The sequence below is a fragment of the Papio anubis genome, chromosome 14 (genome assembly GCF_008728515.1).
Source record: "Papio anubis isolate 15944 chromosome 14, Panubis1.0, whole genome shotgun sequence".
NCBI lineage: Eukaryota > Metazoa > Chordata > Mammalia > Primates > Cercopithecidae > Papio > Papio anubis.
The window spans coordinates 92,345,211-92,357,297 of NC_044989.1; the positions used below are offsets into that span (position 1 = coordinate 92,345,211).

Sequence of the window (12,087 nt, forward strand, 5' to 3'; positions counted from 1 at the left end):
CGTGAAACAACAGAAATCAACCCTCTCATCTTAAAAAAAAACCTTAATACGAGGTTCTAGGAGAGGATTTAAAAAATGATATGGCTGTTCTTTGCTTCAGGCAATAAACCTGCTACTGAAAACCTGTGTGTAAATACAGCCTTATGCCAACGAAGTCCTTCTTAAAAATGCACCAGAAAACAGGCTCTGTTTTAAGCACTTAATCGTATTTGCTCATTAAGTCTTCAGAAGCCCTGGAAGTAGATTTTATGAAGATCTTCATTTTGCAGGTAGGAAATTGCAACACAGAAATGTTCAGTAACTTGGACAAGATTACAGAACTGAGTTGGAAAAGGGTGCCCAGGCCTCTGGGCCCACATCCCTAACCACGGGCTACACTGCCTCCCAATGGACTGAGAGTGAGTTAGTTCCCTGGCAAAGCCTGCCCCTCCCAAGCATGCTGTTTATAAAGATAAGTATGGTCACACATGGTCACATTTAATATCAACAACATCCCATACTTAAATCTTTGAATAAAAAGATATGCCTATTTCCTGATAGAGCATCACACAGCTAAAACACAGAGCTGAATGCATAAAGAAGTACCTTCCCCATATCCATTCGCCTTTCTTTTCTTGAAAAGCCTCAAATAGATTTGGGCAGCAATATAGCCAATTAAAAAAATACTTTCCTGGAGAGGATCTACAAAAAATGTCAGCTAACATCATACTTAAAGGTAAAAGGCTGATGTTTTCCCCCCTAGGTTCAAGAAGAAGATGACGATGTCTGTTATCACAGCACTTCTTTTCAACACCAAAATGGAGATTCTAGCCAGGGCAATAAGGCAAGAAAAGGAAATTAAAGGCAGAGATTAAAAATGAATAAGTAGGCCAGGCACAGTGGCTTAAACCTGTAAACCTACCACTTTGGGAAGTCAAGGAACTCAGAGGGCTGAGGTGGAAGGATTGCTTGAGCCTGGGTATACTGAGCCATGATCATGCCATTGCATTCTAGCCTGGGCGACACAGTGAGACCCTGTCTCAAAAAAAACTCCAAAACTACCAAAAAGGAGTAAGTAAAACTGACTCCACTCAAAAAGACATGATTGTCTATGTAGAAAAATCTTAAGGAATATTTATTTATTTATTTGTTTGTTTGTTTATTTTTGAGACAGGGTCTCACTCCTGTCACCCAGACTTGACCTCAGTGGCACGATCATGGCTCACTGCAGCTTGACCTCCTAGGCTCAAGCAATCCTCCCAACCTCAGCCTCTCGAGTAGCTGGGACTACAGGTGCGCAACACCGTGCATGGCTAACTCTTCTGAATTTTCAGTAGAGACAGGGTCTTGCTGTGTTGCTGGAGCTGGTCTCAAACTCCTGGGCTTAAGTGATCTGCCAGCCTTGGCCTCCCAAAGTTGCTGGGATTGCAGGTGTGAGCCACTGTGTCCAGACTAAGAAATATATGATAAAGCTGTTAGAGAAATAGGAGCACAGGAGAACCAAGGTGACATCATTTTAAAATTGACTCCATCTTAAAACTAGCGAGGTACATTACTTGCCAGTCACGAACCATGGTCATAAGATGTTTACAGTTGAGAAAACAGCTTAAATGTACCTGAAAGAACATAATCTTACAGCAATGGAAAGTCCAGATGTCCTAATACCCATAACAATATATTATTTTAAGATAATTATATTTATGCTTTGATGTATTTATTCACTAAAAAAAGCAAGGGGCCAAGTGCGGTGACTCATGCCTGTAATCCCAGCCCTTTGGGAGGCTGAGCCGGGCGGATCATGAGGTCAGGAGTTCGAGACCAAACTGCCCAATATGGTGAAACACTGTCTCTACCAAAAATACAAAAATTAGCTGGGCGTGGTGGCGCGTGCCTATAGTCCTAGCTACCCGGGAGGCTGAGGCAGAAGAAACGCTTGAACCCGGGAGGTGAAGGTTGCAGTGAGCCAAGATCATGCTACTGCAATCTAGCCTGGGTGACCAAGTGAGCCTCCGTTTCAAAAAAATAAATTAATTAATTAAAAAATAAATAAAAATAAAAGAATGATTTTCTCTAAATCAACAGAACAATAAATTTTGCCATGCTGTCAGCCCACCCACACATAGACAGAGCTTAGCTTAACCTTTACAAAGGTAAAACCCCTATATAAGAAGGTTTTAAGACAAAGATAGCCCAGGCATGGTGGCTCACACCTGTAACCCCAGCACTTTAGAGGCTGAGGTGGGTGGATCACTTGAGCCTGGGAGTTTGAGACCAGTCTGGGCAACATGGTGGAATGCCATTTCTACAAAAAATACAAAAATTAGCTGGGCGTGGTGGTGGGTGCCTGTAGTCCCAGCTACTTGGGAGGCGGAAGTGGAAGTATCACCTGAGCCTGGGAGGGTCAAGGTGCAGTGAGCCATGATCATATCACTGCACTCCAGCCTGGGCAACAGAGGGAGACCTTATCTCAAAAAAACAAAAACTGAACAACAACGACAAAAACAAAGACAGCACATTCCTCCTCTTGCTTTCTGAGGATGCCCGACTCTGTAACTGAGTAGTTTTCAATAAATGACCTCTTCTCACTGCACTGTGACTTGCCTTGAATTCCTTCCTGCACATGATCCAAGAACCCCCTTTTAGGATTTGGATCAAGACCCATCTTCTGGCAACAAAGCTACTGGAACTACTGAGTTAAAGAAAGGCACAAAGTACAAGATTGATATACAAAAATCAATTGTATTTCTGTATTCTAGCAATGAATTGGAACTCAAAATAAAAATGCCATTTACAATAGCATCAAAATGTGAAATCCTTAAGAATACTTTTTTTTTTTTTGAGATGGAGTCTCGCTTTGTTGCCCAGGCTGGAGTGCAGTGGCGTGATCTTGGCTCACTGCAAGCTCCACCTCCCGGGTTCATGCCATTCTCCTGCCTCAGCCTCCCAAGTAGCTGGGACTACAGGCACCCGCCACTACGCCTGGCTAATTTTTTGTATTTTTAGTAGAGATGGGGTTTCACCGTGTTAGCCAGGATGGTCTCGATCTCTTGACCTCGTGATCCGCCTGCCTCGGCCTCCCAAAGTGCTGGGATTACAGGCGTGAACCACCACGCCCGACCAAGAATACATTTTATAAAATGCAAGATCTATACATGAAAACTAAAAAAAACCTCACAGAATGAAAATTTAAAAGACGACTTAAAAAAAAGGAGAACTATACATTGTGTTCATAGGTCAGGGAACTCGATATCGCTAAGATGTCGCTTCTCCCTATATTGATCTATAGATGCAACACAATGCCAATCAAAATGAATGCCAGCAGACTTTATTCATTTTGTGTATATGGTAGAACAATACAAGCTAATTAGAAAATCTGTAAGAGAATACAGAGGACCTAGAAGAGTCAAAACCATTTTGAGAAAAGAAGCGTTGGAGGATTCACACGGCCTGATTTTAAGGCTTACTATAAAGCTATAGTAAGCGCAACAGTATGGTATTGGGGTAAGGATAGACACATAAGTGACTAGAACAAAGTAGAGAGTTCAGAAATAGAGCCACATATGTATGGTCTACTGATTTTCCACAAAGGTACCACGGTAATTGAATGAGGGAAAAACAATCTTTTCAACAAATGGCACTAAAACAATTGAACATCCACATGAAGAAACAAAGAAATAAATGAACCTTATCCTTTACTTCCTACCATACACAAAAGCTAGCCCAAAATGAATCCTAGACCTAAATGTAAACACTAAATCTGCAAAGTTGCCGGATGAAAACGTAACAGAAAGTCTTAGTGACCCCCTTGGTTTAGATTTTGTGAGATAAGACACAAATTTTGAATTGTTTCAAAATTTAAATACACTGTTAAGAAAATGAAAGGCAGGTAATGGATTAGGCAAAAATATATGCAATCTCATATAATAAAGGATTTCCGTATAGAATTTATAAAGACATCTACAGCTCACTAGTAGGAAAACAAAATCCAGTTTAACAGATGGGCAAAAAATCTGAACAAACACTTCACCAAACAAGATTAAATGAATGGCAAATAAACACATGAAGAAGATCTGAGAAATGCAGATTAAGACCACGATGAGAAGGTACTACCCACCCACTGAAATGGCTAAAATGAGTAAGACTTGCAAAACCGAGTATTGGTGAGGATGCAGAGAAACTAACATCATTGCTGGTGGGAGTGTAAAATGTTACAGCCACTTTCGAAACAGCGGGGCAATTTCTAATAAAGTTAAACCTATACCTACAGAAGAACCCAGTCATTCCACCCCTCGGTATTTACACCAGATAAATGAAAACATATGTCCACATAAAGTCGCATATAAAATTGTTCACAGAAGCTTTATTCATAATAGCCAACACGGGAAGCAGTGCATATACCTACCACCTGCTTAATGGGTAAACAAATTGTATACATCTACACAAAGGAATACCACTTCACAATAAAGAGGAACAAACCTATGCCATTCCATTTCTGTTAAATTATAGAAAAGGCAAATTTACAATGAAAGAAAGATAAGTAGTTTCCAGGAGTTGGGGATGGGGGAAGGGATTGACTGCAAAGTTGCACAAAGGAATTTTGTGGGTGACACAAATGTCCTATATCCAGATACTAGTGGTGGTTATATGACAAATGCATTTGTCAAAACTGGCTAATTGTGCACTTAAAATTGGTTAATTTTAATTCATGTAAATTATATCTAACATTTATTATACATTTTTATATTATATAATTTCTATACATAAAAACAGATTTTTTTTTTTTTAAAAAAAAAGCTCATTTCCCCATACTCCCTAGCCCAAGGGTTAGACATGTAACCTCCCTTGCCAATGAGAACAGGCAGTTGTCTACTGGGAAGCTCCTCTGTAAAAGCTACTGCTTTCCTGATAACAAGATACCGCCTTTTTCTCTCTGTCCTTTCTGCACCTACCTGCTTGGAACTCAGCCACCTTGTGACCTTGAGAATAGTTTTAAAGGCTGTACTATGGAGGTATATTGGTTCCTAGGGCTGCTGTCACTCCTTACCACAATCCTGGTGGCTAAAAACAGAAATGTCTTTTCTCGCAGTTCTGGAGGCTAGAAGTCTGAAATCAAGGTGTAAGCAGTTCCGTGCCCACTTCTGAAGGCTCTTTCTTTCCTCTTCTGGCTTCTGGTGGTTGCCAGCAGTCTCGAACATTCCTTGGCTTGCAGCCGCTTCACTCCCATGGCTGTCTCCACCAGCAGAAGGCCTTCTTCCCTGAGTCTCTGCTCTTCTTCTTGTAAGGACAGCAGTCATATGGGGTTAAAGCCCACCCTACTCCAGTGTGACCTCGTCTTAATTTGATTCCATCTGCAAATTTCCCTGTTTCCAACAGGGTCACATTCACAGGTACTGGGGGTTAGGACTTGAACAACTCTTTTTCAAGGACAGAATTCAATCTACAACCTGGGGACAGAGAGGACAGACAGTAAGAGCCCCGGCCCTACTTCGTCGTGGAGCCACAGCGTGAGTTCTGGGCTGCCTACCTCTGTCTTCTCATTAGGGGAGAACGGTAAGCCCCTGTTTAGTTAAACCACTGCACTCAAGCACTTTAGCTGATACACTCTGCCTCCCCTAATTGTTAAAGGAGATCACAGTCCCTCCTTGACCTGTTCAACAAGGGGCCAGGGTGCCCAGCACTAGCAAAGCACTGGGCCCGAGGTGGCAGTTCACCGAGTGAGTGCTCAGATTGTCCTTGCACGTTCTCTTGGCCCAGCCACCCACCTTCCACCATCGCAGCCTAGGACTGTCCCTCCTCGGTCTGCTGAGTCTTGGGTGAGCTTGGCCTTCTCCCCCGCACAAGATTTTAAGGCCCCTGTGGTGGCTTCACCAGCTGCGACAGCTTCAATTTCCCTGTCTGGCCCACACCTTCCTCCAGCCCTGTGTTCTGTGCCTGCTCTGCCCTCCAGCCACGCTGAGGGGCTCAATGTCTCTCTTGACAATTATCCTCTGTCCTGCTCCATACCCAGGACCACCTAAGGCTCAGCACCATGCTCTGCATCGCACTGTTAATTCCCATGGGGCCCCTTCTCCCACACATCTCCACACCCATCCGGACCCACAGATGGCCCCTTCCTCATGCCAGCCTTTCAGCCCAATACCTCTTCCTCGGGCTACAGATGTCTCCCTGCACATTCCATTTTTTGATTAAAACAGGATAAGCAGAAACCTGAGGGAGTGCACGATCCTCTGCAGAATGCATCAGGCCTTTTCAGTGCCATGATTTCTGCTTCCACCTTCTGAGTTCTTCAGGCTCCTGTCCACGGCAGAGTTTAAAACATCCCTCCCCTTGTACCTAGCCCCAGATCCATTTGTATGTCCTTAAAATTATTTGACTGTGCTTACTCCTAAATCTCCCCTCTCCCCTCTCATCCCCCCGTGCATAGAGGTGGCATCATCAGGAAAGAGTCCAGTCCTGATCAATAACTGCACTCCCGCCTGGCAGATAGAAGGACGTCTCGGAGCCTGGATGTCAGCTTTTGCGACACACATCAGGTGCCGCCCCTCTTACGTGATGACCATCAGATACGGAGTTCAGCAACAGATATGGAGTATGCAGCTATATTAAAATATTTGTATAGACAAATAGAGGTCAACACAATGATTGCCTCCCCACTTTCTGCTCTTCGGGGTGAGCCCTGAGCTGCTTAGCCAGTAACCACCTTGCAGAGTCACTGGAAATGTCGCAAGCCAGACCTTCCCAGGCCACAGAGTCTTTTTCCTTCCTCCTCCTCCTTCCTTTTCTTCTCTTTCCTTTCTGTAGTAAGTGTCGCCTGTGGCCTGGACTTCCAGCATGGTCACCTCCAGCACAGTGGTACCTGCCCTCGCCTCCCTCTGCTGCAGGCCCCTAGCAGCCCTCCCTGCCTCCTGGTTGGCCCTGGCTGGGAGGTCTGGGGGCCCCTGGGGGTCCTGCCCACACCTCTCTGTGACTGCACTGGCTGATGTGGCAGAACACAAGGCTGCCTTCCTCGGGGTCCCCAGAAGCACCTCCAGATGCCATTGCTTGCCTTGGGGGTATCCTGACAGATGGAATCCCGCCCCCGCCTGCGCCAGGTCAGGAAGGGACCATCCCTCATCTGCTCAGCCTCATCTCTACCTTCCTGTCTCTCTTCCTGTTTGACGTTCTTTCTTGTGTGTGCCTGTGTGTGTGTGTGTGTGTGTGTGTGTGTGTGTGTGTGTGTGTGTGGAGGGGTCTTTATATATTTGTCTGCCTTCCTGTATTTTTCTTTTTCTTTTTTTTGAGATGGAGTTTCGCTCTGTCGCCTAGGCTGGAGTGCAGTGGAATGATCTTGGCTCACCGCAACGTCTGCCTCCTGGTTTCAAGCGATTCTCCAGCCTCGGCCTCCCATGTAGCTGGGATCACAGGTGCCTACCAACAAGCCTGGCTAATTTCTGTGTTTTTTTAGTAGAGATAGGGTTTCACCATGTTGGCCAGTGTTGGTCAGGCTGGTCTTTAACTCCTAACCTCAGGTGAGCCACTCACCTTGGCCTCCCAAAGTGCTGGGATTACAGGCATGAGCCACCACGCTCGGCCTTCCTGTATTTTTCTTTGTGTATTACGTCTTTACAATTTTTTCTGTTCCGTACTTTTTCATCTCTCTCTCTCTCTGGTCTAGATGAGTTCTTTCTGCCTGTCTGTTTTTCTGGGCTTACATAAGCACCTTTTACTCTTCTATCTTTTTAATTTTTCTGTGTTTTTCTGCCTTTCTGTATTCGTTGGTCCTTCCAAGTTTTCTCTTTTTTCTTTTTTACATTCCCCAGAAACAGATGTCGTTTTTATTTTTATTCCTGTATTTCTATCTATTTTTCCTTGTGTTGTTCTTTCTGTCTTGTTTCCTGGGTTAATTCAAGTGTCTCAACTTCCACTCTTCTCTCATGTATTTGCACTCCAAATGATTCCTCCCTTTCATCTTTAGATATTTTCTCTATTAAACTTGGTTTCCTCTACTTGACTTTGGGAAGAGGGTCCTCCCCTCTCCACCCACAGCCTCTCTTCCTGAGCTCTGAAATGCCCTCTTTCTGTACTGAGGGGCAGGTGTGGCGGTCCTCAAGGAGAGTCTCCCAGACGGCAAGGGGGCTGGGCCCAGCAGCCAGCGGCTCACTGGTGGATTCTGAGATAAGAATGTGGGATTCTCGGCACCTTTGCCCTAAACTGTGAACCTGAGCCAGAATTCCAAGACAGCAGGGTAAACAAATCTCCCTCAACATTCTGCTACATATGAGAAAAAGGAAATATGGGACAAAGGATACAGAGGGCACCCTGATGTCCACAGTTTCCAGTTTGTTTCCTATGGAGAAAGAGAAGTGCCCAGACAGGACTGCATCCTGGATTCGGGGGCCAGCTGCAGGGTTCTTGTCTGGTCTCTGAGACCCAGTGAAATGCTGAGCCTGGGTCAGAGTTTAAGTACAAGGTGCTTTCCTCCATTGGCCCATTCCTCTACCCTTCGCCCCTGCCACCCTTGCCTGTCCCAGCCTCCTCTGCACCAGAATCTCCCTCTGGTCAGAATGTGGCAGGTGGCAGTTCTGCAGGGTGGAGCAGGTGAAACAGTCCCTGTCTGGGGAGGCGTGCCCCTGAGGTGCAAGGCTGGAATTCACAACACGTATTCCTAGAAAAACACAATGCCAAAATGATCGATGGCATTGATAATGCTATGAATGGGACCAGGAACCAGGACATACTGAGCACATTCCATGTTCCAGGCACTGCACTGAAATGCTATATAAGAAAGAGATTCTGCTTTTATAGAGGAGTCTCAGAAGAGTTGAACAATATCTGTCTCTAGGTCACACACTGGAACCCAGATAAATATGGCTCCAAAGAATACGATCTGTCTGGCTCTCCTGGTCCCCAGGCCCCAACACAGCTGGTTCAGCACAGCTGCATGAGAGCCCACATCATTGTTCACGAAGCGGGCTCCTACCAGACTGTCTTGTTCACAGTGGCAAAAATATCATCTTTCCCAATGGTGCTTGGTGCAGGGGAGGGTCTCAGTAAATGTACATTCAAAGATACACACATGCACATGTGCGTGCGCACACACACACACACACACACACGGCTCCCCTCTGTCCTGAACTGTATCCAGAGCACACGCCACTCTCTTGCTTCAGATATTTGTACATGCAATTCTCTCCACCAGAATACCCTCCACCACCTAACCACCTCCTCCCGGTTTCAAGAACGTAAGACACCTCATCAGGAAGTCCCCCACCAGCTCTCCATCCCCGGAGTGATTCAGGCATCCTCCTCTGAGCTCCCACCAAACTGGCATGTCCACCACAGAAACTTTTGCCATGCTGCCATGCGAGCGCTGCTCTGACCAGGGCAGGACTGCGACCACCCCAGCATCCAGCATGGCACAGGGAACCTGGTGAGGCAATGACCACGTGAAGGAAGCCACTCCCATAGACGGGTGGTGAGAGTAGAGATGCATGCACCAGGTGGGAGCAGAAAAGAAAGTGGATTCAGCCAGGCGTGGTGGTGGCTCACGCCTGTAATTCCAGCACTTTGGAAGGCCAAGGCAGGTGGATCACTTAAAGTCAGGAGTTCGTGACCAGCCTGGCCGACAGGGTGAAACCCCAGCTCTACTAAAAATACAAAATTAGCTGGGCATGGTAGCATGTGCCTGCAATCCCAGTTACTCGGGAGGCTGAGGCAGGAGAATCACTTGAACCGGGGAGGTGGTAGTTGCAGTGAGTCAAGATTGTGCCACTGCACTCCAGCCTGGGCAATAGGGAGACTCTGTCTCAAAAAAAAAAAAAAAAAAAGAAAAAAGAAAATGAATTCAGAGTAGATTCAGAGGGCAGAGAAATAGAGCAAATTCAGCAGAGAGGGTCAGCCACTCACTGCACTGCAGTCACGGGGCCTGCCAGGATCTCTGCAGCCTCTTCTTTTACCCACAGTCTTCCAAGCTCTGGTCTGGAGTCTGGCAATATAAGCAGACCCCCAAAGTCCATGCCTGGTGAAGACTCCACCATTTTTGTCACACACTAGAGTTCCAGGAGTGGGAACCTGTACGTGTTTGATCTGACCTGTTTCTGAAACTTTTCCCTGCTGAGGCTTAACTGAAATTGTCAGAACATGAAATCAATAGGGCCTTGGCAAAGGGCTTCTATAATTGAATGTATTACTTTCCAATTTCTCCTCTTTCTTCCCTTTTGTGTCAAATGAAGAGTCCGGTTTTCATTACCGAGCCTTTCGGAATAGAAGATGATTGTTGGATGATCCATTCTCTTTGGTCATGTAGCATGCATTTGAACGCTACTCTCCTGAAACTGATCTTGGTAATTTCCAACAACAGATGTGTAAATAAATGTTTGATACTTTCTCCCTTTCTTAACAGTTTCCTCATTTTGCAAGTTCCTCCTTAACTGTCCTGGTGTTTGGAGGAATAGAAAGGGGAAAACCAGGAGGCCTTAAATAGATTTTACAGGCACCAAAGCATGCATTTGGAGTACGGTCAGCTAGAAAGATCTTGTTTCAATAATATGATCTTCACGTTCAGCTGAAGACTATGTTATGGAACCTGACTGCCCTTAGTGACTGCTTAAAGCTGACATAAGGCAGAAAAATGTACATTTAATATGGGAAAGAAATTAGGCCTCCAGATCTTTGTTTCCTGAGTCTCTGCAGCAGCTCAGCTGGTGCTGGGCCCATGAGGCAGCTGCAGGAGGCATTCTAGGGGCTGCGAGTGAGAGGTGATGGGTATAGTATGCAGAAAACCCACCCCATGAGGGGTTTGGGGCAAATCCAGTGAAGAAGGGACTGGCAGGGGAAGCGCTAACCCCACTGCAATTTGGGGCTCCCTGGGGCTCTGTGTCTCCAACTCTACTGTGGCATCTCTCTTCCCAGCTTGGACTCCTCCCTCAGCTCGCTCCCCATCACAACATCCCAAGTCCCACCAACACCTCCCCAGGTGCTACCTGGGTAGCACCTCCTCCCCTCTGCTACCACCCAAGCTCAGGCTGCACCCTCACTCTTCTGGGCCCTTGGTTACTATGGCCTTAAAATGGTCACTCTCTCAGCACTGACTGCAGAAGCCTCGCCCTGGAACTCCCACGTGATCAGGCCACGACCCCTGCAGGGAAGGTAGAAATGGAAGGTCCACAGCCCCACAAGACTGTGGGCCCATCCGCCACCCCGTCACCCTGTCCGCCAGCCTCTCTAGCCTGTGACCAATGGGATACTGACACCTGCTTGACGCTCAGGCTGAACTTGCCAGTCGCTCACTGATCCCTATGCCTTGTCTCAAAGGTCAGTCCCACTCTCTGCCTGGGGATGATAGGACAGGGCATGCTCTGCCATTTGTCATTCCAGACTCAGTTCCAGTCTCACGGCCATCCCAGACCCTATGCACCAAGCCCACCCCACTGTACGTGCCTCCTCCCTCTCCGCTGCTCCCTCCTCCATCCCCTCTCCCTGCACTTCCCCTGCCACCCTTCCCTCCCAGACAGAGTTCCTCAGGGACAGGAATTGTGTCTAAGTCATTCTCACACCCCAGAACTGGTAAGCAGCATTTTTTTAAAAGGACCTAGTCAGCAAAAATAAAAATGTTTACAGGTCATTTTGTTCCTTAATTTTTTATTTAGCTTTACATTTGAAGTTTCAACTAAGCATTTTTATGTATTTTACTGTAACTAAGGGACTTATATTTTTGGCTAAGCCTTTAAGAATACTAAAACCCGCCCACTTTTTAGAACGTCAAGAAAATTCATGAATGTCTTTACAAGCGGCAGGGAGAGAGGTTTGAGATACTCCCCAGTAAGGACTGAAACAATATCAGGGATTAAACAACAACAATAATAACAAAAACAATAACTAAACCAGAACCAGACTACCTAACTGCCCAAGGTGCTGGCAAGCAGGGGAAGGAGGGGCAGGAATCTGAGTGGGTCACCGAGAGCTGCCACATGGAATTCTAGGTCAGTAAGTGGCCATGGGTCTCCACCGCCAAGCCACTAAGCTGGCAAGCAGGCAGGCTGGAGTGAGCACTGCCCCCAGAGAAGGTGAAGGCATTGATAGGGATGGATCTGACTCCCCTCTCTCCCTTCTCTGCACTTTCTTCTCTGC

General features: G+C 46.3%; 1 protein-coding gene across 3 annotated transcripts in view; it reads right to left on the reverse strand.

The window, feature by feature from the left end:
• LOC101012313 (acyl-coenzyme A oxidase-like protein) overlaps positions 1-12,087 on the reverse strand; it is a 163,529-nt gene that overhangs the window by 89,496 nt on the left and 61,946 nt on the right. Inside the window, exon 6 of one of the 3 annotated variants that reach the window (XM_021925192.2) lies at positions 4,754-5,423. The exons of the other annotated variants lie outside the window; for them this stretch is intronic. Coding sequence (XP_021780884.1) covers positions 5,412-5,423 — 12 coding nt within the window. The 3' untranslated portion in view covers positions 4,754-5,411. Of the gene's footprint in view, positions 1-4,753; positions 5,424-12,087 lie in introns of those variants that run through there. 3 annotated transcript variants of the gene reach the window in all.